Raw genomic sequence first — 26,023 nt, 5'->3', positions numbered from 1 at the left:
ATTATATATATATATATATATATATAATATATATATATATGCAACGAGAACTTTTGTTATCCATTTTAAACTTGCTGCATTTTCTAATTTTCTTAATTTTGCCTCACGTGATAAAATAAAACTCAGCTTTACACTTCGTTGTGTTTCCATCTTTATCGAGCAGGGGATAGCGGAGCCTTTCATTTTCCGTGAATAGCCTGACTAACGTTAAGTCTTGAGAATCCACCTCTTATTTAAGGCATCGGTTCATACAGACTCTCCTCACTCCCCATATCCGCTCTTTCATTTTCGTCGCCACCCTGACGATCTGGCTCCCCCCCACAGTGGCTTTGGGTGAAGGTCTGCATCTGAGGTTCGATGGCGGGGAGATAACCGTCGTCGTCGTTCATCTCCTGAGCCACCAGATGGCTCTGGAACGAGTTCTCGTACTTCAGCACGTCCTGGTACATGGGGCTCTGCCTTCGGGACTTGATGTGGGCCGTCTTCGGAGGACGCAGAGACGGTTGCAAGGGCGTTGGAGGCAGAGCTCTGGTTGGAGGGAGCTGTTGGGTTAGCGTTCGGATGCTATCACCTGACAGGTCGTCGAAAGAGGTTGCCTGAAAGGTTTTATGGAAATATAGAGTTAAAATGGCGTCTATGGTTCTCAGCTATTTTGATGGGGATGCAGGTGGACATTCAGGTACCCTAAATTTGGTCAGCGAGGAGGAAAATAATTTATCATAGCTATTTCTGAACAAAGTTCCGGAAAGAAATTATAAACTTGAAAGGTAGGAAGTAAGATGGACAAACGTATTTCACAGGGTGTAATATATAAACTAAGGCGTAACCTTTAGATATGATACTTTTTTAAGAGGCGATAATTGATAATGACTGTCATAATGAAAGAAGAAGAAGACGAAAAAGAAGAGGACTCTTTATCATCAGGGATCCTAAAGCTACGAAAATTCACGATTGCATTTTCGAAAGGTAAATCGCAAGAGCAAATTAAGTCTGTCCCGGCCTGTTTAGCAGTTTGACATCAAGAATGAAAATTCTGCTCTTAATAACTCTCAAATGACCAGTCTTCCTTATTTTGTAAAAAGATTTTTGAGCAGTTTCTCAAAACATTTCTTTTATTGTATTGCAAAAATTATAAAAACGCCTAAAATAATGTGAAATGAATACCTTAATATGCCAGTAATTTTTCTCTTGTTTGAATGATGAGAGAAACTAGAAAGAATAAACTGGAGATGAAGAAGAAGACATATCGAGATATCCTAAGTAAGAAAGAACAAAAGACTCGACTATTTCATTTTTGGACATTTTGGTCTTTTTTCTTTTTTCTCTTTTACCCCATATTTGTTGGGGGGGTGATGGGGGGGTGGGGCTTTATTTACCTGCTCCCCACCCAGTTGCCGCTCCGGCTTCTTCCCGAAATGTCGCTTGAGGTAAACGACGTAGGAAAGCAACCCAAACACAACGACGAGGGACATCGCCAGACATCCTATCAACACAGATTCGCTCAGGCTTTCCGAGAAGGCGGTAGGTCTCTCGCACTTCGGACATTGTTTACCTTCGTGTTTCTTTGGGCTGACGGTAGGTGGCAGGGCAGACGAGTTTCCTGAAAATAATTTTTTCTTTCTTTATTTATTTTTATTCATTTATTATCTATTTATGTTTTTTTTTTTTTTTTGCTTATGGAAAGTTACGGAATTTTGGAATTTCAAAGATTGTACGCTTTATGTTGCAACATTAGACTTTTGCGTTTATTACTTATTACTATATCTAGTTATTATGCATTATCAGAGGTCGTTAGCGGTAGGCGTTATTGATAACCCTAATTATCGTGAGAATTATTTTAGATAGATGAGAGTATATATTGCACATTCTATGCAACGGAAAGTACTTAGATATCATGAATAAGGTTTTTAGTATGGGTGCTTATTATTTTATATACAAAAAAAAGTATGTTAGATATTTTAACAAGAAAAAATTCCAATATAATTTAGATTTCTCATGGAAATTTCTTCAATGAAGTGCGTCCAAGCAGACAGACGTACTTGTCTTGATAAACAGAAAAAACCATAATTAGAATGATAAAGACGACGTCAAGACAACATAGTGATAGAAGAGGTAGAAAAAGTAGTAGTAGTCTTGTTGGTTTGCATGGTGCTTTTACGTTGCATGGAGCCAATGGTTATTCAGCAACGGGACCAACGACTTTACGTGACTTCCGAACCACTTCGAGAGTGACCTTCTATCACCAGAAATACACATCCTCTCACCCCTGAATGGAATGCCCGAGAATCGAACTCGCGGCCACCGAGGTGGCAGGCCAAGACCATACCGATCACGCCACTGATGCGCTGTATCAGATTCACATCAACTGTGAATTTGATGTCTAGGCCAGTCCCTTATGACGCTCCTGATTGGTTGTTAATAAGCCAATCATTGGGCTGGAAGCTCTCAGTCTCTCTCGAGAGTTCACAGAGGTAGGATGCATGTTCCACCTCTCCTGAGGGATACTTTTGAAAGACGTACTATCCCTCAGGATAGTACGTCTATGTGAGCTCTCGAGAGAGACTGAGAGTTTCCAGCCCTGTCATCGGCTTATCAACAGCCAATCAGGAGCGTCGTAAGGGACTGACCTAGACATCGGATGCACGGCTGATGTGAATCTACTATCGTAGTAGCAGTAGTAGTAGTAGTAGTAGTAGTAGTACAACAACAAACGAAATCAGCGAACGAACCTGGAGTGCAGATGTTCACTCTCATATCGGCGTCGCCGAAGTTCTGGACGCGAGCGAAATCCAGAATATGGACCTCCGGCAGACGGATGACCTCCTCGTACCCGGCCCAGAATATCCCGGACCCTCGTCCCGCCCCACCTGTCCAGATAGAAAGTGAAGTTGACGGCGACTCCGGAGTGGAGACACAGACACCTGTAAGTCGGCCTCAGGAGGAGGGTTGATCGCTCGTCCCAAACCAGCACCATCAGTTGGTCGTCGGCCCTCGCGAGGGAGAGGGTGTACCGGTCCCTGCTGGAGTGGACGAAGGCGAGGTCGAAGCGCGTCCAGAAGCCCTCGACTGGAATCACCTGGACGATTTGGTCCTCCTGGTACTTGATCGAGGCGTTCTTGTGCCCCGTTATGATCCGGGAGAGGCACTCCGTCGGAATTGCTGCCGGAAATTGGGTGGGGGGGGGGGGGGGTTAATTGTTAACTGTGGTGGTATTATGTAGTAGTTTCGATAGCGCTCGTAGACTTGCGTGCATACACGCGTGCGCGAACACACACACACACACACATATATATATATATATATATATATATATATATATATATATATACATACATATATATATATATATATATATATATATATATATATATATATATATATATATATATATATTGCATGTGTAAAGTACAGTAAAATAATAGTTACATCAATCCTTTGCTTAGATTTTGAGAACCTGAAGGTAAATATCATAAGTGAATTTAACTTAAATGGAAAAGAAAAACTCAACAGGAAAGAGGGTCACACACACACATATACATATATACAAAACTTATATATATACACACTAGCCTCAATAATGAGTATGGAAATGGCCATTATTTTGCACGAACAAAAACACTGGTACTGAAAACCTACTTTCCTGCGCATGCGCACCAGGTGTCATCAACGAGAGAACCACGGACGTTGCTAAGATAAGAATAATTGCTCGCCTCATCTTCGTTAGAAAGCAATTAGAACACTTGTTTCAATTCCTGGAAGATTTTAAGGCTCATCTTTGATCACAAACTATTCATATGTCGAGATGATGGAAGCGTACATATATTCATGTTTTTTTTTTCTCATATATACACCGTGGCATTTGTTTATATTCAAAAATATTAACCGACACCTATTTTGTGCGTCAAAAGTCACTTTACATCGTTGTTTCTAAACCAGGAAGCAGCAGTATTCGAAACTCACTGGTGACAAAGCAATTCTCAATTATAATTTCCCTTTGTGTGTAAGTTATTCCCGAGTTACGGTGAACTGGATATTAAACGACATTTTTGGCTTAATATCCGTACAAATGCATGTATATAAATATATAATGAATGGCATTATCGCTTCTAGATAGTCGGATCTTTAATAGAAAGAGGTTGGCCAGCAGAAATTTCAGCATTTTTCCGTTAAAACTTTATTTCTATCCAACGCCTACGTTTCTGGATACAATTCTCATCTTCAGGGCTAAAAACACGGAAAAATTAAAATTCTATACATTAAATCAGACTAAAATGGGGCACAGTAGTAAATTATACTTTTAAAAAACTATATAGATTAATTATCTTTACATCAGTGAAATTCGAATTTCACTGATGTAATGATAATTAACCTATATAATTTTTTAAAAGTATAATTTACCAACTGTGCCCCATTTTAGTCTGATTTAATGTGTAGAATTTTAATTTTTCCCTGTTTTTAGCCTTGAAGATGGGATTTGTATCCCGAAACGTAGGCGTTCGATAAAAATAAAGGTTTAACGGCAAAATGCTGACGTTTCTCCTGGCCATACTCTTTCTATTATATATATATAGTATATTATATATATATATATATATATATATATATATATATATATATGTATATATATATATATATATATATATATATATTATATATGTGTACACATATACATATATGTGTATGTGTATGTGTATTTGAGGTGGACATTCTCATCCAAAATTTGTTTTTTTGTCTTAAGTGCTTTTGAAAACTTGTCAGCTCTTGAAACTATCTCCCGACTGTTCAAATTCAGAACTTTATTATTTTATTTGACAAGGTCAATATTACCACATAATGTTCTCGCCTTCCCTCTCTTATCTCTTAAATGTGAACTTTTAGCTTTTATCTTTTAACTTTCCTTCAAATATCACACATTACCGTATCTACAGACGCTACATAGCCTTTAGCACATTTAGCCTAATCCTTCTTCCCTATAAGTTTGATTTTAAAAACGAAAATTCAGTAACTGGTAACATTCACCAAAACAGCATTGTTGTAGAAACTAAGAGATAAATGAAAGTGAATGATTTATCGAGATGTAAACACAGGTCAGTAGCCAATGGATAACTAAAGTGGAATATTCACCCAAGAATTGAACAGACTTCTCTTAACGTAATAGCTACTTCCAAATATTCTTCAGAAAAAATGAATGATAGAAATGTGAAAGCTGACCATTTCACGACGTCTGTCATGGAAACGAAAGTGAATATTATTTCGTTACGAAAACATCAATACAAAAATTTGTTACAAAAATAACACAACATTGCGCTGCGACACAGTCACTGAAAATAACGAAATGATTTCACTTCACAAAGCAGCTGTAGATCTGAACGTTTTCCACTAGCAAACGGAATAATTATTCCTGAAAAGTCAACAGAACACTGTTTTCCTCATACGGAGTAGCAGCACGAGAAGTACCGTCAAGACTCTACCAAGACAAAAAAAAAAAAAAAAAAAAACAAAAAAAAAAAAAAAAAAAAAAACAAAAAAAAAAAAAAAAAAAAAAAAAAAATTCAAGTGACGATGGATGTTTGGAGTCGATACGCTACCATCATAACAGGAACTGAGTCCGTTTTTTCGTAAGTGTTATTATGTTATTATTGGACAATATCCTGCGTTGTCATTCACGTTCTCTTTCGTAGTTTAAAAAAATAAATGACTTTGCTGTCGTATCAATTTTGTACACGCGTTTATTACCTTTCTTTGATTCAGATGCAAGAGTAAAATTATATACCTTGATCGTGACATTTGCAAATAAATTTATAAATTTAGATTCAGTTTTTCATACTTTTATAGGTGCTGGGAGTTATATACACCACCAAGCCACACACCCACACACCACACACACACACACACACACACACACACATATATATATATATATATATATATATATATATAAATATATATATATATATATAGCTATATATATATATATATATATATATATATATATATATATATATCTTGCAATTCCACAATGGTCCCGTGGGTGAAGTATATAAGAGATCCTCACGTGAAAATGAAAGAAGGAGGTACCAAGACTTTCAACTTTTATTCCAAAGTCATCTTCAGGGTTACTGAAGATGACTTTTGGAATAAAAGTTGAGTCTTGGTACTTCCTCCTTTCATTTTCACGTGAGGATCTCTATATATATATATATATATATATATATATATATATATATATATAATATATATATATATATATATATACACACACATGCTAAACCCATCAAATATTTACAAAATAGAACAGGCGAAACAAGCTAGACTGAAACTGATTTCAATATTTGAAATAACAAAGAATATGCTCTTTTATTAAAATTACTCATCTCAGTCTGAACCACGCTGACAAATCGGAGGAGTCTACTGTTAAAACTGGAATTTGGAAGTGAGAATTGGTTTGTTTCATATATGTTACATAAATTTTTAATACTATTGTACTACGCAAATACCACTTAAAATTTTGTCGTCTATTTTAAGTCTTTCACTCCGGTGATCTTGACTACGTAACTTTTTAAGTTTATGAATACGAAACGAAATAAACTATATGAATATGAATCAATTTTTAAAACATATTTTTAGTAAAATGTACAATGGTCCAACGAACACTGAAGAATGTTACTGTCCCTATAGTTTTCTTTTACACATGTGAATAGTACGTTTTCTTTCATCCGATTTCATTTACTATGGTAAAACTAGTTATTCTCAACTAGCACGGCTAAACAAGCGAGTTGAACTATTCAATATACAAGGGGACCTGAGTTTATAAAGTTTCAAGTAGCAGTGAGTGATCTCAATTTAAAATTAACCTTCTTTGAAATATTTCACACTGGTTTACCATTTAAGAGGGAGAGTTGAGTCCTATATAGTATTGGGTTACCTTGTATTTGGTTACATTTCCACTACGTAAAAAGCGAGTAAAGGCTTTTGATATGAATTTTATTTCTTTGCGTTAGAATAACTGCTAAATATTAACAGAAATTATAGTTCCTAGAAGCTAGGCCAATGAAGACAGATTCGATCCTAACGTAATCTTAATTAGCATTAATATCTTTTATGTTAAAATAAAACATTGAAGTTTCCCTGTCGAAAATCTGGCTTACCAACCAGATTAACTAGCCAATCACAATGCACCCCAACGGTCACGTGACTTATTCATGTAGAACTACCATTTTCCGTCCGCAATCTCAGATTAATTTTCCGTCTGTGTTCCGCAACAATACCTAGTCAGTGTTTGCGAACAAAAGGAACATAGGACTATAGCCGAGCGCGCAGCTCTCCCCCCACCCAACCCCACCGCCTCCCCCCCTCCCCCCCCTTCCCCCACCCAAACCTTGATTTCGTAAGTCTACAACTGAAGAAAGGTAGCTGGAATCTTAATGTAAAGTAAGTAATAAGCTGGAAAATGGATGCACTAAGGTGAGTGAAATATGGTACGGTAGCTCCGTAGGGTTTCCCCCCGTTCAATAGCATGTTTCTGTAACTGGCTACGTACGACTCGCCAGAACTCTGCTCTTATTATTATTATTGATTATTATTATTATTATTATTATTATTATTATTATTATTATTATTATTATTATTTATTAAAAAATTAAAAAATACTCATAGTAGCAACAGTCTTAAAACATTAGTACAGATTTGAAAAGGGAATTCGAACAGATTCCCTAAAGCCATCTGTGCAGATTTATCTTTAACTATATTTATTATTATTATTATTACTATTATTATTATTATTATTATTATTATTATTATTAGTAGTAGTAGTAGTAGTATTTAGAATATGAACCCTGCTCACATTTAAGCTTCCAAAGAAAACTGACTTCACTTGAAAGAAGTAGCAGAGGGTAATACGAAATAGAAAAAGAAGAAAGCAGTTATTAGAAAAAAAAAAAATGAATAAACAAATAGATAAATGAAGAAGCACCCTGGGGACTGCTCCAGTAGAATAGCCTCACCCGATGTTTTCGGCAACATATTGTGATTTGTTATGGTGGGCTAATCAACTTTTAAAACATATAATGCCGCGATGGTGTTTAATTTAGACATTCTGCTTCCCAAGCTAAGCTTAATAATCCACTATATTTATATTTCCGCCAATGATCGTGGCTAAATTTACAGCTAAATTTATATCACTCCAAACATTGTTTGGTTTTTGGTTTGTATGGTGTTTTTACGTTGCATGGAACCAGTGGTTATTCAGCAACGGGACCAGCGGCTTTACGTGACTTCCAAACCACGTCGAGAGTGAACTTCTATCACCAGAAATACTCATCACTAAACACCTCAATGGAATGCCCGAGAACCGAACTCGCGGGCACCGAGGGGGCAGGTCAAGACCATACCGACCACGCCACTGAGGCGCTTCCAAACATTGCTCAGTGGGATAAGATGGAAATAAAAAAATCTTTTTATAGGGCGTGATGCGACTTCCAATAAAATGAAAATTTCACATAATATTAATAATGTCGGCGTAATTCATTCAAAGCCCATTTTTATGGTCATTGAGATTTCCAGTAATGAGGACCGAAGTCACCACCAGCTACAGCCTCCAGAAAGTAATTTACTTGTCAAGCGAGGATGTGCCTATCTGCAGCACTCCAGGAAGTGAGGAGGGAAGGTAATATCGCCCGACGACGTCCCTTTGATGTCACGGGGCGAACTCAGGTGCCGTATATCGTTTCGTCGAAGAGCAGCGTCGAACGTTTTTCGGAGAATTTCTATTCGTGGTCGATTTTTTCAAAGTCGATCCGGGTGTTGAACTCTCGCGTCATCATCTCTCTGGATTGGTCTGTTGCTATGGCGATGGGGACAAGTCCTCTGCAATTTAGTCTTCTATAAAAGAAAATTATCGAGATTCCTCTCTGTCTGTCCGTCCGCACTTTTTCTCTCCGCCTTCAGATCTTAAAAATTACTGAGGCTAGAGAGCTGCAAATTGGTATGTTGATCATCCAACCCAAACTCCCAACCGACCCCCCCCCCCCCCCCCCCAACCAATAATCAAACATACCAAATTGCAAATGGCAGCACTCTAGCCTCAGTAGGTTTTTTAAAAATCATATTTAAGTTTAAAGTTATGAATAATCGTGAGCCTGGCAACGATATAGTACAGGCCATCATAGGGCCGTGGTTGAAATTTCATGGGCCGCGGCTCATACAGCATACACCAAGACCACCGAAAGATAGCTCTATTTTCGGTAGCCTTGATGATACTCTGTACAGAAAACTCGATTACGCCGAAGAAACTTTTTTTCTTCTCTCATTCAACTCCTACAATTTCAAAGTTTCAACGACTTACTAACCACAAGGGAAGATATAAGCGTCAATGTTTACCATGGCAACAATCTTGATAATTATCTCTGCAACTTTCTAACGTATATCCAAGATGTTCTAAAACTTCTATCTTTGAGCAGTTCACTAATCCTAGCCACAAAAGCAAAAGCACCATTGTGTACAAGGGAAACCTTTTCCCAATAATATCACTGCAACTCTCTATCGTATATCGAGGGTATTTTGAAGCCTTTATCTTTCAATAATCTAAAAGAAAAAAAATTAATTTCTGGTAAACAAAATAACTACCCATTCAGCCAGGTAATATTTTGTTCAAACACGAAAGCCAGCATGCAAACAGCTATCTGTTTGCAATAGATCTCGCTGGCGTGGAGGGCAAGCTAATCCAAATCACCTGCTGTAATACAAGATGAATGGAAACAAGCGAAAAGACAAATAAACTTATGAGGTCGAAATACGACTCTTGTTCAAAGCTGTGAAAAGCTGCAGTTAAGGGCGCGTCTCGGATGAACTCGATCAATCGTGAGAAACGGAATTCTTATCCTTTTATTATATAAAAAAAGCTTAAATTCATTAAGATCTATCGTATAACAACCTCTACGCCTTTTCCCGGTATCGCCAGCTGTGTATTTCGATCAGACTGGTCGTTTGAGTAATGAAATAAAAGTCTCAAGATGGTCTTTTTCAGTTTCGAATGCAGTAGCTCTATCTGACAATCTATAAAACGTTAGAATGGGGTTGCTGGTCCCGTGCCACTGACACCCGGAGTTTTCCCAACTAAAATCTGAAGTCAGATGGTATATACATATTAATATTATATATATATATATATATATATATATATATATATATATATATATATAGTATATATATATATATATATACATATATATATATATATGTATATATATATATATCTATGTATATATATATATATATATATATATATATATATATATACATATATATATATATATATGTGTCAGATGAAAGAGGGCTATGATTAATATGTTTAAAATGCCAATGTGATTGATGTGCTATGTAATGTTAAGTGAAGTCACATATCACTTCTTGCTTGGAGACAAGCGGAGCTGTAGTGGCAGTTTACTTGGGCGAAGGAATTTGATACACAAGTAGTTTAACCTAGAGATCACTCACCCAGTCGTGAGGCATGTACATTCTTTTGTACGGATGTTACAGGCATAATAGTCCAAGGCACTTGCGAAAGACACATTCTTTTAGGTGAACGCTAAGAGGAGAAGTGGTACACGCCGTGTGTCGGGAGAGAAAGCCCATCATAAAAGTAGGACATATTTTGTAAAGACTTAGAAAACCGTTACCTTTGAAAAAGAGAGAGAAGTGTGAAATACTCTCTTTACGTGAATACTTTGAAAAGAGTGATGTGTGTAGTCTATCTTTTATCCATTATTATCTTTATTACAGATGGGTCCTATTCCATGGCTAATTTAGAGACGGAATTCTCTAACCTGACTAATACGATGAACTTATTGACATTTTGGGTCTGGGAGTGAATTCTTAGTCGTGAGGGTAGAATGTTAACTTACTGGTTTCTTTATAGGCAGTTTTAGGTTTTCGGCCATTATGACTTGTTAATCATTTTGTCCTATTTTATAATCAACTGCTTTGGGTAATAAATAGTATATTTTTGTACTTACGGGATCTTAATAGCCTAATGACATGATTGCAGACAGAGAGCACCATTGACAGCAGGTAAGAGTTTCCAGTTTGTGTAGTTTAGTGAACAGGGGGAGGGAGTAACATAAATAAATAAATAAATAAAATATATATATCTATATATATATATATATATATATATATATATAATATATATATATATATATATATAATATATATATATATATATACACACCATCGTCTGACTTCAGATTTTAGTTGGGAAATATATATATATATATATATATATATATATATATATATATATATACATAATATAATATATATATATTATGTATATACCATCTGACTTCAGATTTTAGTTGGGAAAACTCCGGGGGTCAGTGGCACGGGACCAGCAACCCCATTCTAACATTTTATAGATTGTCAGATAGAGCTACTGCATTCGAAACTGAAAAAGACCATCTTGAGACTTTTATTTCATTACTCAAACGACCAGTCTGATCGAAATACACAGCTGGCGATACCGGGAAAAGGCGAAGAGGTTGCTATACGATAGATCTTAATGAATTTAAGTTTTTTTTTATATAATAAAAGGATAAGAATTCCGTTTCTCACGATTGATCGAGTTCATCCGAGACGCGCCCTTAACTGCAGCTTTTCACAGCTTTGAACAAGAGTCGTATTTCGACCTCATAGGTTTATTTGTCTTTTCGCTTGTTTCCATTTATCTTGTATTACAACAGGTGATTTGGATTAGCTTGCCCTCCACGCCAGCGAGATCTATTGCAAACAGATAGCTGTTTGCATGCTGGCTTCGTGTTTGAACAAAATATTACCAGGCTGAATGGGTAGTTATTTTGTTTACCAGAAATTAATTTTTTTTCTTTTAGATTATTGAAAGATAAAGGCTTCAAAATACCCTCGATATACGATAGAGGGTTGCAGTGATATTATTGGGAAAAGGTTTCCCTTGTACACAATGATGCTTTTGCTTTTGTGGCTAGGATTAGTGAACTGCTCAAAAATGGAAGCTTTAGAAGATCTTTGATATACGTTAGAAAGTTGCAGAGATAATTATCAAGATTGTTGCCATGGTAAACATTGACGCTTATAAAGATCTTTCCGCCCCAACAACAACAACAACATAGTAGTTCGTAGGCTTACTCCCCGAGTAAGCGGTAAAAGGTTTCTGTAGATCTATGAAAATCACGTGTCAGGTAACTAATGCAGCTCTTCCACTATAGCACAAATAAGGCAATGAATCAGAATTCATCCAGACAGTCATTATGACTATCTGAAGGAATTATGATTTGTTTCTTTCTATTTATTTTTCCCGTCTGCTCCCAATTCTCAAAGATCAGGATGTTCGAGGAAAGGTCAATACTTCGGAAAACATTACCATTGTTTGCATTCGTGAACAATCTGAGAGTTAATCCCACACACTTAGCTGATCGGAGGTATCCTGTTTTCACGACCTGGCTTAGTTCGGTTTTGACATATTATATTGTCCATTCATTGTTCCCGTCCTAGTTCGTTCTCCTTTGTGTGTGTGAGGCATCTTCATATGCTTATTTGTTTCCCTCAGTTTTGTTTATTGTGACCTGGTTTTATTTTTATACATTTTTAATTATACTTTCTTCTTCTTTTTCTTCTTTTTATGTGTACTTCTTCCCACTGATGGATAACACACACACACACACACACGAAGAGAGAGAGAGAGAGAGAGAGAGAGAGAGAGAGAGAGAGAGAGAGTAGGTCTTTTAATATGATAGGAAAATTATAAGCGAAAGAGAACTTTACGCTCTCTCCTCTCTCTCTCTCTCTCTCTCTCTCTCTCTCTCTCTCTCTGCGTGTGTGTGTGTTATCCATCAGTGGGAAGAAGTACACATAAAAAGAAGAAAAAGAAGGAAAAAGTATAATAAAAAATGTATCAAAATAAAACCAGGTACCATAAAATCTAGGGAAAACAAATAAGCAATATGAAGATGCCTCACACACACAAAGAACGAACAACTAGGACGGGGAACAATGAATGGACAATATAATATGTCAAAACTGAAACAAAGCCAGGTCGTGAAAACAGGATACCTCCGATCGGGTAAGTGTGTGGGATTGACTCTCAGATTGTTCACGAATGCAAACAATGGTAACAAGAAGGTGAAAATGCTGCGTTGCTGTCGAAGATAAAAAATTTTTTCCGAAGTATTGACCTTTCCTCGAACATCCTGATCTCTGAGAATTGGGAGCAGACGGGAAAAATAAATAGAAAGAAAATAATCATAATTCCTTCAGATAGTCATAATGACCGTCTGGATGAATTACGATTCATTGCCTTATTTGTGCTATAGTGGAAGAGCTGCATTAGTTACCTGACACGCGATTTTCATAGATCTACAGAAACCTTTTACCGCTTACTCGAGGAGTAAGCCTACGAACTACTTTGTTGTTGGTTGTGGGGGGGAGGGTGGGGGTTTGGTTAGGAAAGGTCTACAGAAGAGCCTAGAAAAAGGTCTGAAAAGGTGTTTTGCGCTGACTCAAAGATACGGGAATTTTAAGATAAGATAATTATGATTTATCTATGAGAATGAAAATGTAAAAAATGAATAAGGTGCATGTTAAACAGTACAGAGAAATTATTTGTAATAAAATATAGCATATTTATTCTTATTTTCGTTGGTGAAACAAGGCTCCATTTAACCATAGATTTTAGTATGTTTTAACTTACGTTAAAAGTTAGGAATATAATGATTACAACTTATATGTGTGAGAGGAAAATCTTGAGTGCGTCCAGAGTAAGCTGGAGGTGGGATCACTTTTTTTTTTTTTTTTTTTAAAGATATCTCAACATACATCGTTCAAGTTATCAAGTGATTAGTGTCCTCGTATGCCACTCAGATGTCGCGGGTTCGCGTCTCACCGAGGGCGATGAAAAATCACTGGCTCTGTATCACGCTCAGTTACTGCTGCAGAGTGGGGTCTGCGGTGGGAGGTTGAAACCAACATTCTTTGGAAGCTTGAATTTCAAGTCAATGGCCCCTTTGGTGTGCTTGTTCCATGTGAATTGGTTTCGTCTACTGAAATAATAATAACAACAGAAAACTTTTAGTTTATTGGCTGTTCAGCAAGTTCCTGACAGTCTATTGAGGAAAGTCTTTCTAAATTTATGATACGAAACTGAGGTAAATAAATGCAATGTTTCTCATTTAAATAACTACAATAACTGGTGCTCCTTCACTGGCCTGAGACTCAAAATTCCCACAGATTCTGAATATAAACCATTTTAGCTTTCGTCCATTTTATATTTATAGTTACTGGACTTAAACAATTTTATATTTATTTACTAGTTTTTTGTTTATGCAATGGCTGTATTTCATTTTAAAACTCACCCGTATGGTCACTGAATATGAACTAATTACAAGAGATGGAGTATACCTGATAAGGTGAACGGTAGATAATCCGTATACGAGGGATAAATCTACGGACAGAACGACCTTTAAAATGGAAGTCAAGAATAGAATGAAATGAATTAAAAACGCTTCAGGAGCCGCTACGATAAAATATCACGCCCTCAATTAGAGGAACTTCTAGGAGTACTTCATACTTAATTAAGGACTTCAAAACGCCTTCCCTCCCCTTCCCTCTCCTCCTGACCTCCCCCCTTCCGTTAACCTATCCCCTCCCCTTCCCTCCTCCTCCCTCTCCAACTCCCCTCCTCCTCCCTCTCCACTTCCTCCCCTTCCCTCTATCACCCTACCCTTCCCTCCTCCTCCGTCTCCACCTCCCCTCCCCTTCCCTCCTCCTCCGTCTCCACCTCCCTCCCCTTCCCTAATCTCCCTACCCTTCCCTCTCCTCTTGCCCTCCCCATCCACTTTCCCCTTCCTTTAACTATATCCTCCTCTCCCCTCCCCTCCCCCTACCCGTTCCAAATCCTATCTCCCCCCCCCCCTCTCACCTCCCCTACCCCTTCACCTGTCCACCTCCCCCTCCCCCGAAAGAGGAGCACAAACTCATAGGGCTTCAGGATCCTGAAAGTTTTTTCCGCCTCATCCGACAAACTTCAAAAGTCCTCGACGAGTGCCCTCGATGGAGTCGAATATCCCCGACGTGACTGAGTTGGGGAGAGCTTCCTCTGGGAATGTGCAGGACGTCTTATAAAATATATATATAAAGAAATGTGCAATAAAAATATATAGAATCGAAAATGTTAAATGTCAAAAGTTGTATCATTTATGATGAATATACGAAAAGGCTCCGTAGGATATGAAAAATGTACTGTGAGATATGGTGAACGTTCCGTGGGGTATGATGAACGTCCTGATGATATACGAAAACGTTCCGTAGGATATAAAAAAACGTCCTGTGAGATATGAACGTTCTGTGAGAGATGATGGACGTCTTGTGAATATCATGAATGTCCTCAGAGATATAATGAACGTCCTGTGAGATATGATGAACGTTCTCTGAGATATGATGAACGTTCTGTGAAATTTGAGGAATGTTTTTAAAGATATGAACGTCCTGTGTATGATGAACGTTCTTTAAGATATACTGAACGTTCTGTAAGATATAATGAACGTTCTTCGAGATATGATGAACGTTCGGTGGGATATAAGAGCGTTCTGTTAGGTATAGTACTGAACACTGAGTTAGATATTTAAAGTAAGTTGTCAGGGATGCAATGAACGCTACATGCTATAATGATTAACGTTCGGTGATATATGGAGAGAGACCCGTCAGATAATGTCACTGTAAGATATGATGCACATCTTGCATCTTATAAATTATAATGCACGTCCTACAGACGAGTGTCCACATACTTTCACCTAAAGTGTCAGTTTCGGAATTGTCTCCTGCTTCTGTTATCCTTTAATTAACGGGTCGGGCCTACTCCTACGACTCTTTCTAATCACCCCCCCCCCCCCCCCCGTTTCTTTTCCTTACTTCGCTCGGGCTTGGTTATCAATATAATATGTATGTATGTATGTTACGTACGTGTATATATATATATATATATACATACAATATTAGATGAGCGAGAGAGAGAGAGAGAGAGAGAGAAGAGAGAGAGAGAGAGATCAGGAGAAGGAAACACGGAAGCATTTGTCACTTACGTTATGTGAATGAAAAGGTCAATAGCGAAATACAAAAGGATGAACGAAAACCGAAAACAAAAACAGAGAGAGAGAGAGAGAGAGAGAGAGAGAGAGAGAGAGAGAGAGAGAGAGAAGGAAACACGGAAGCATTTGTCACTTATGTATGTGATAAAAAGGTCAATAGCGAAATACAAAAGGATGACGAAAACAATATCGAAAACAAAAACAAGAGATAGAAGGAAGAGAGGAGAGGGAGAGAGAAGAGAGAGAGAGAGAGAGAGAGAGAGAGAGAGAGAGAGAGATATCGGAACTGTATGTATAGTGCGATCCCGATGAACTGAAACCAACAACAATGCCTTCGCAACAACAATAACGGATAGCGGGAAAACATCAAAACAACAGCAAATTTAATTATAAAAAGATAATGACGCGGAAAACTTGCAAAGTTGCGCACTATGTCTCTCTCTGGCAGGGGTAGAGGGGGTTTGGGGGGGAGGGGGGAGGGTCTAAGCTATCCTCTGACCGGCCCCCCTCCCCCGACCTCGCCTTTCCGTCAGGTCAGGAAACTGCGTCCCTTGGTCAAGATTAGGTCAGGGGAGGTTTAGCTTGGGAAATGTGTGGAACTCTTCTGCAGTTTTGCCCATAAAGTAACTTTTATTATTATTAGCAGTAGTAGACTATAACTGCCTCAGTAATCGTTATGCAAATGAATGCAAAGACTACCATTATGGTATATGAAAACATTGCTGTGCACTAAGTAGCCATCATTATTCTGCGACTATCAAAAACAGTCAGCATTAGTAAAATGAGCAGTCGCTGAAGAAACAATATCTTCCAACAACGTCATTGTATCACGATGAAAAAAAATATTTATGATGAAAAATATAGTTACAGCAGATGAGAAAAAAAATATCCATTTCGACAAATGGCACCATTATGCAACAAACACCATAGCGACTCGTTATTGTGACCCGTTTATGAATGTCGAAATTACTGGGCCTATGTTGTCCAGAATATTACAGAATTCCGTCGGCCTAAAAAGAGTGATAATATGTAATGCAGATATAAGGCTTTACTGAAAGCAATAACTGAACGAGATGTATTAATGTGTAGCGCTTTTGATTTCCGATATGAAATATAGCTGGCTGAGGTACGATGTCGAGTTTCGTGGTGTTTGTGTGTTTGTGTAATGTAATATATATATATATATATATATATATATATATATATATATATATATATATATATATATATATTATATATACGTATTCATATTATTTATGTGTAATATATGTGATAAATATGTATATATATATATATATATATATATATATATATATATATACATAGATATACAATATATACTTTCCTTGGCGTTATTATTTCTAATTGTTCGGAAAACATTGCTACTCTATACTGCATATCACGACTTCAAACCCGTTATGCATAAATAAGGCATTATTGTTTATTTAACCTTAACATGAGAAACATTCAGAATCCCAACCAATAAAGAATAAAGGAAAATAAAGAGAATGTAAGGGGAAAATCAAGAGAAAGTAAAGAGAAAATAAAAAGAAAACGAAACTCCCGCTAACCTAATCCCTTGGTACTAAGTGGATCAGGTTTTAACTAAAAGGAGGCATTTTCCGATTAGGGAAAAAATCCCCCCACCCCAACCTCTCTCCCTGGATTTTAAGAGGGAGCAGAGAGATTGATAAAAACGTTCGTATAATATAGATATACTATATATATATATTATATCATAGTATATATATATCTATATATACTATATATATATTATATATATATATATATATATATATATATATATATATATATATATATAAAACGGCTCTGATCTCTCGAATCGAAAGCTCAATTTGGGAAAACTTCAGAGTTTTAAGAGATGTCTTTTTTATCTTTATTGGTCTTGGACGAGATTTTTTTTTTTTTTTACTGGTCTTGCAAAAGGACTCAAAAGACTCTTATTATCTTTTATCTTAATACGTTTAGTTCAATACAAGTTCTTATTTTTTCATCCTTGTTTACCGCAACAAAGAAGTTATGTTTTCATCCGATATCTTTCTGGTGAGAGAGAGAGAGAGAGAGAGAGAGAGAGAGAGAGAGAGAGTTTGCAGGATATGAAATAGAATGGGATATGAAATTTGGCCACAGGCCAACTGCTGGGACGTATGAGGTCATTCAACGCTGAAATGGAAATTGAGATTACAAAGGTTTGAAAGGTGTAACAGGAGGAAAACCTCAAAGCAGTTGCACTATGCAACAATCGTTAGGAGCGGATTGAAAGTAGGATGGAAGAAAATAAGAAAACGGAGGTACGGTAAAAATAACGAAAAGTATTACAGCTAGGAGCCAAAGGCGCGCTGCAAAAAGAACCTTCAAGTAATGCCTACAGTGCACCGCGTGAGGCACAATGATGGCGGTATCTCTCCTAAGGGGAATTGGACTTTATTAATCTCTAAATACCTCTTCTTCGTTAAGTGTTCAAGATATGGGATAAATGACCGAGATCTCTTCTTACTTTTTGAGTTTGGGTTTCCAACGGGACAACTTTCTATTCTCTAAAGCCTCCATTGCAGATAAGGGACGATTACAGCCTTTTCTTTATTGGGAATGACAATGCGGAAGAGACTGCTTTATCGGGAGGTAATTACACACACACACACACACACACACACACACACACATATATACATATTATATTATATATATCTATATATATATAAATATATATATATATATATATATATATGAATCTTATATATAGATATAATATTATATATATATATATATAATTATATATATATATTATATATATATATATATATATATATATATATGCATCATCGTGACCACTGGCAATCAACAGACTGTAAGACTGCGATCATGACTGAGAACGTTAATGCACATAAATACGCACATGTATAATATATACACATACAGCCACACATGCAGTGCGTGGGTTCGCGTTTCAGACACCAATAATGAAAACCTGGCGTTAAATTGAAAAAGTAAACTAATAAAGACTACATAAATAGAGAGCGAAATTAAAATGCTGATAATATCTAACTGAAGAGAGACGTCAGTGGAAGTGAGTGGGAACTGAAAAAATAAGAAACAATAAACAAACCATCCGCAGGGCAATAAAAATCTGATGCGATGAAAGGAGAAAATACCAGTTTGCAAAACACGCCACGTGTCAGGCATTCATAGCCTGATAATGATCGTTAGCCTACGACGAGGAAATTGCAGAATAACAAGTGAACAAAGGCTTTACTTAGCTTGACGAAAAGACGTCCATTAAATGAAGGAGGAGAGCTGGTCTTTTGTCGGTAGAAATGAAAAAAAAAAAAAAAAAAAGCGAATGCGCTTAATCGTTAACGTCATCCTCTACAGAATAAGATGTTTGTAACAACACAAGGCCCAAGCATTGGGACCTATGAAGTCATTCAGCGCTGACAAGGAAATTAACAGTGAAAGGTCTGAAAGGCGTGACAGGAGGAAAACCTCAAAGCAGTTGCACTATGAATCCATTGTTAGGAGAGGGTGGAACGTAAGATGGAAGAAGGAGAATATGAAAGGAGGCACGGTAAAAGGAATGACACGGTTTGCAGCTAAGGGGCCGAAGGGACGCTGCAAAGGTCCTTTAGTAGTGCCTACAGTTCACCGCATGAGGGGCACTGGCGGCGCCAACCCCTTCCCCTAGGGTGATAATCTACCTCGAGGGTCGATGAAATAATACCGACATGAATAGTGGAACTTATCGTGAATCACACTCGGTATTAGAAAAATAAATAAATAAATAAATGTAACTCCGAAATAATAGGTTCCAATATCCAAATTACGTGCCAGAAATAGGGGCTGAACAGCAAGTCTTCCTAAAAGCTTGGCTAATTTTTTTCAGGGAAACAATAGTAGCGAGTTTGGTATTAACGCTATAATTAGTGCTGTAGGTTGTTTTTTATTGTGCTTTGCAGTAGAATAAAATACTAGTTAATCGAACGAGCTATAATAAGCTGTAAATGTTCAAGCGTTTGTTTCACACCTTTAGCGAGAGTTTCAACATAACTCGATTCACGTGACCTAACCCCTGTAGTGGGTTAGTGCCGACTGTGCACCGCATTCGGTGCAATGTAGGCATTACTTTAGGTTCTTTGTAGCGTCCCTTCGGCCCCTAACTGCAACTGCTTTCATTCCATTTACTGTACTTCCGTTCATATTCTTTCTTCCATCTTACTGTCCACTTTCTCCTAACAATTGTTTCATGGTGCAACTGCTTTGATGTTTTCCACCTGTAACACCTTTCAGAGCTTTTACTGTCAATTTCCGTTTCAGTGCTGAATGTCCTTAGTTGCCCCAGTGCTTGGCATAATGTCGAAAATCTATATAACTCAAAAAAATCACATCACGTGACCTAACTTCAACTTTCTATCTTCCACGAGGAGTGTTGCAACGTTGTCTGACGTCATAAAGTCAGCGATGGCTGAAGCAGGTATCATCATTATTCAGTAGGTTATTGGAAATGATAAAACCAAAGGATAGCCAACGGAAAATGGAATATATTATGATGTATTTAATGATTTTCATGGACGCTAGATTCTGAAAGTCATTCACAACAGCCGCTGGCATCGTATGTAACAAATCGTCCCAAATTTTGTCAAAGATGTATACTTTCCACAATGTTCACGACCTTAAAACATATTTCATTTGTAATTGGTCAGTTTAGATGGATTATGCTAATGTAAGAGATGCCTATGTATAGTGTAACCGCTTTGTAAGTATTGTAATTGTAGATAATGTAAGTTTAACACTATCAATAAAAAGAAAAAAAAACAAGGCGTGTTTCGACCTCCAGCTTACTGGGTATCTGTGCTAAAATCTACGGTGTAATAGAGCGTTGTTTCGCCAACGAAAATTAAAATGAATACGATATATTTTATTAGAAATAATTGTTCTGTACTGTTTTACATGAACATTTTCATTTTAATAAATAAATCATAAATATATTATCCTCAAATTCCTGTATCTTTAACTGAACGCAAAAGCTTTTTCAAACCTTTGCTGGTTTTTTCATTGACCTTTCCCACAACCCCCTCCCCAACAAGAACAACATCATCAACAACAATGTAGTTTGTAGGCTTACTCCCCCGGTAAGCGAAAACAATTTTTTTTCGAAGAATCCTATCATTTGGTGGAACCTGCCTTGACTCTAAACACTTGAAAACATTCACAATCTTTTGCAAAGGTTATATAATTCACGCGCTTTGCTATTTGCCTTCTATTTCGGTATATATTCTTGAGTTTTTATCATCCCCGCCGTTGGAGGAGAGAATATAATACAAGCAATATACATTTCTGTCGTCATTCGAGTTTTTTTTTTTTTTAAGGAAAGTGATGGTGCATTTTCGCAATGCCAGCATTACGTGATTTCATAACCATTTCTGTTCTGAAAGAATGATTTACCGTTCGCTTTCTGAAGGGTGCAATTTGGTTGCTCGTATCACAAGCATTACACATTTTCATTATCATTCCCGTCGTTGAGTACAATATGGGTATACTTATAATGAATAATTATTTAATCATTTTACACTATCAATTAACATTCTTTTTCTATTCAGAAGCAAAGTTAGGCTGACTGTAATGCGCATTAGTTGGATTACTTTCCTGAATGTCCATTTCAACACAGGATCAAATATCTTTATTTTTTTTTAAAGACTGCCACTGGGGAGGGGGGTTGGGTAGGGAAATGTATTTAGATCAGCCGAACAGCCGTCTTCAAATTTTCATTCTTCTTCTCGGTACTAATCGAAGAGGGACACTTACTGTACTCATTCAAATTCAGAGGTTTTGTCTACACAATAGTTAACATCAAATGTATCGGTATGCTGATATAACCCACCAACACACGCAGGAAAACTTGCTAATGATGATTTAGCACGTAGCACTCCAAAAGCTTTAGACTCAGTTTCCGTTCACGGACCAGCATGTCTCAGTCTGTTCTGTTTTTTTTTAGACTGCTTGCTGTGAAGCGGTCTTCCTGGCAATGCTGTTGATCACTACACACCCACAAACACACACACACACGCACATACACGCGCACACACACACAACAATGCATCTGATCAAGTCAAAATATTTTTTTTCGGCAGCTGCGAAACCCAAGTTTCTCATAAAAGCCGTTTCTTGTTTCGAAATCAATCATCCCTTCGGTCAAGATGGGCGTCTTCCGCAACCCGATCCTGAAATTGCTCTGAAAAAAACAAAGCGCTGTATGAAACGAGGCCGAACGTGTCCTTTGGAAATAATAATAATAATAATAATATCAAATAATAATAAGTAATAATAATAATAATAATAAAATAATAATAATAATAATAATAATAATAATAATAATAATGATAATAATCTGGGGTAATGATCGTGTCCCGTGGAGAGGACGTCATTCCCTGACTGGAAGACTGGAAAAAACCACTGTATAAGCTGGAAAGGGGAAAAGCCCCCCGCCTTCTAGAAACAAATATATAATGATAATAATGGGGTAATGATCGTGTCCCGTGGAGAGGACGTCATTCCCTGACTGGAAGACTGGAAAAACACTGTATAAGCTGGAAATGGAAAGGCCCCTCCCCTCCCCTTCAAAAAAATTAAAATTAATAATAATATAATAATAATAATAACAATAATAATAATAATAATAATAATAATAATAATAATAATATAATAATAATAAATATCTAGGGTAATGATCATGATTTTTTTTTCTTTTTTGAGGAATTTAATGATCTGACGTCATTCCTTGACCGGAAGACTGGAAATACGCAATATGAGCTGAAAAGGGAAAAGCCCCTACCCCCCCAAAAAATGAAAAATATATTATTAATAATAATGATCCAAAAAAATACATATCGATAATGATGAAAATGATAATAAATATCTAGGGTAATGATCGTGATTTTTTTTTAGTAATTTAATGATCTGACGTCATTCCTTATTGGAAGACTGGAAAAAACACGATATCAACGCAAAAGAGAAAAAGTCATGAATAAAAAAAAAAAATCTTGGGTAATGCTCACTTTTTGTTTCTTTTTTTTTGAGGAATGCAATGATCTGTAAAATCTCTGAGCGATTTGTAAAAGAAATATTGCTGTCATCATGAAAAAAATTTATATAAAGGATAAATCTATCTAGAATTTCTATTTGAAAATCCAGTGTACAGTTCATATAGGACGTTGCTGATGTCAATGGCTTACTTTTATGGAGATGAGAATTAATGACAGTTTCTCAGCGTTTGTCTAGACTTGAAAAATCACCCGATATTTGTAAAACGAATACAGTTCACGCAACAATATCTGAAACGCATTTCTCTTACTATACTGACTTGACATATTTTAATGGAGGAGGAAGGAAAATGAAATCATTTCTCTTCTTAAAGGAGAAATGATCCGTGATGGGGCGAATGGTCTCCTGTTGTTTTTAACCCTTTTTCGAAGCAATGTTATTACACACATTTATTCGAAAGGTCCAAAACTCTCAGTTGAACACAGTTGTTCACACTTTTGTTCAGTATGTCAGAGGCTGGTCTCCTTACTTAGTTGCTCTTATATGGCTTAAGTAGATTCACATCAACCGTGCATTTGACGTATAGGCCAGTCCCTTACGACGCTCCTGATTGGCTGTTGATAAGCCAATCACAGGGCTGGAAACTCTCAGTCTCTCTCGAGAGTTCACATGGGCAGGATGTTGGAACATACATCCTGCCTATGGGAACTCTGTCGAGAGACTGAGAATTTCCAGTCCTGTGATTGGCTTATCAACAGCCAATTAGGAGTGTCGAAAGGGACTGGCCTAGACGTCAAATGAACGGTTGATGTGAATCTACCATAGGAAGGAGGCCCAGGTAAGGTGAACTGCCTGTCGTTTAGAAGCCTAGTTGGGAACTGCTGAAATATGCTCCAGAAAACAAGGATGTGGTTACTGCTAGTGGTCTGGAGGTTGTTGATGTTCTCTGCAGTCATGCTGAATTAGATCTCAGCCATCTTAAAAGTAATTACGAAGAAACTGGCACCAGAATGGTCTTGCACTGTGTCCATACAGGTCACCTATGGTCTGAAGATACTGATGCCATGTTACTCCTTATAGCACACAGTGGTACAATAAAAGAGAGAAGTAATAATGAAAGCTGTAACAAGCAATGCACTCAAGCACATCCTTGTGAAAGACATTATATCAAGGTGGAATTTGCAAGAAGAGCAAACAGCAAAGGGATTGCTGTCATTCCATGCTGTCACTGGTTCGGACACCACATAATTCTTGTTTGGACACACAAAGAAGACAGCATGACCTACAGCTACATCTCCCTGGGACTCAGCAGTTGCTTGGACCAGCTCCCTTCTTAGGAGAGAGATTTCGGCATTGTCTGATCACCAGGTTCCTCCAGTACAACCAGATGGATCTGGGTTATTGTAGTACGTTGATGATAGTTTCTGCCATGTTTCTATTGCTATGCCCAGTTCTGCCAGGAGGACCAGCAACATTTTATCTAAGCAGTGAAGACATCACTCAGGAAGTTTTTAAAAGAAATGTTTTATGTCATCCAGAGACTCATTGGTGTTGGGGAGCAGTTTTGAGGTTGACTAGCTAGCAGATGATTCTCTTTAATTAAATAGCTGTTTGGGAATGTTGTCTTCGATTTAGACCAACACAAGTGTCAGGAAGGTATGGGCGATGTGTTTGTATAAAAGATAGTGGTATTGAATGACTAAATACTTAGTATTTCTAAATAAGTGAAAAACTGAAGAGCAGAGTTAAGCTGAAGTAGTATATGGGTATTCATCTGTATATGGGAGATTTGATATTTATGAGTTAAAGAGATTTAATAAGCTTTTGATAGATCCAAACCAGCTGTCTTTGTGCAAGATCTGAAGACTGTTTATGGCTATATACTTGAAAATGCTGCGCGCACGCATACACACACACACACACACACCTCTCTCTCTCTCATTATTTTGTTATTTTCCAAATTTCAGTGCTAGCAGTTGTATGTTGTAGCATGAAATATAATAGTTCCTACAGAAATACTAACCATTAACTTTTATATAGGAGTATCCTTCAGTGTGAGTTGGAAATGGTTGTTGAACTCAGTGACAAGGTGGTTAACTAGGGGATGGCAGGTGGGAGGGAGATATCTCTCCCTCACCTACTGTCTCCAAGTGTATTGTCTTAGTCTACCACTGGGTGGTGATGTCTAGCTGCATTCCACCAGACTGCAAATTTTAATTTGTTTTCATTTTGAGAGTGTGTTGACCTCTATCACTCCTATTAAGGTAGATCCCACTGTTTATGGAGTAACAAGTGTCCTTGAAGAATTAGCCCATCCCTTTTTCCTGACCATCGAGCAACTCCCTATTAATCCTCCTCTGGGTAACCCTCCTTCTAGAGCTCAAGGTGACTTTGGGGATTGGGAATCAGTACACCTACCTCACCTACTTCACTACGTCGGCTTTTGCTGACGCTATGAGGACCTCGGTACTTTTCTGATTCTTTTGGAAGTCCATCCTGTAGAAGATGCCTACCAGAGAATGCGTTGATTATTGCCGTTTCCTGAAGCATTAGTGGTTTCCTTTCTCCTCGCACTAATGGAGCTTTTCCTCGCGGGGTGTGGACAGGGGGGAAAATGGACAGGGGGAAAAATGGACATGGGGGAAGATGGACCGGGGTAAAAATTGATAGGGTGAAAAATGGACAGGGGGAAAATGGACAGGGGGAAAATTGACAGGGTGAAAAATGGACAGGGGGACAACAGACATGGTTAGAAATTGACAGGGGGGAAAATGGACAGGAAGAAAAATTGACAGGGGGACTTTTGGACAGAGGTAAAAATGGACAGGAGAAAAAATGGACAGAGGTAAAAATGA

General features: G+C 37.3%; 1 protein-coding gene across 2 annotated transcripts in view; it reads right to left on the bottom strand.

Annotated features, from left to right (window-relative positions):
- Window positions 1-32: 32 nt before the first annotated feature.
- LOC135203854 (uncharacterized) overlaps window positions 33-26,023 on the bottom strand; it is a 39,740-nt gene continuing 13,749 nt past the window's right edge. Inside the window, exons 1-4 of one of the 2 annotated variants that reach the window (XM_064233808.1) lie at window positions 3,637-4,152; window positions 2,730-3,159; window positions 1,377-1,600; window positions 33-596 (exon numbers count right to left, since the gene is read on the bottom strand). In XM_064233808.1, coding sequence (XP_064089878.1) covers window positions 234-596; window positions 1,377-1,600; window positions 2,730-2,754 — 612 coding nt within the window. In that variant the 5' untranslated portion in view covers window positions 2,755-3,159; window positions 3,637-4,152 and the 3' untranslated portion in view covers window positions 33-233. Of the gene's footprint in view, window positions 597-1,376; window positions 1,601-2,729; window positions 3,160-3,636; window positions 4,153-26,023 lie in introns of those variants that run through there. The other variant, XM_064233809.1, reaches the window with a different exon arrangement.

The sequence above is a fragment of the Macrobrachium nipponense genome, chromosome 44 (genome assembly GCF_015104395.2).
Source record: "Macrobrachium nipponense isolate FS-2020 chromosome 44, ASM1510439v2, whole genome shotgun sequence".
Classification (NCBI taxonomy): Eukaryota; Metazoa; Arthropoda; class Malacostraca; order Decapoda; family Palaemonidae; genus Macrobrachium; species Macrobrachium nipponense.
This window is presented reverse-complemented; position numbering and strand designations above follow the sequence as displayed.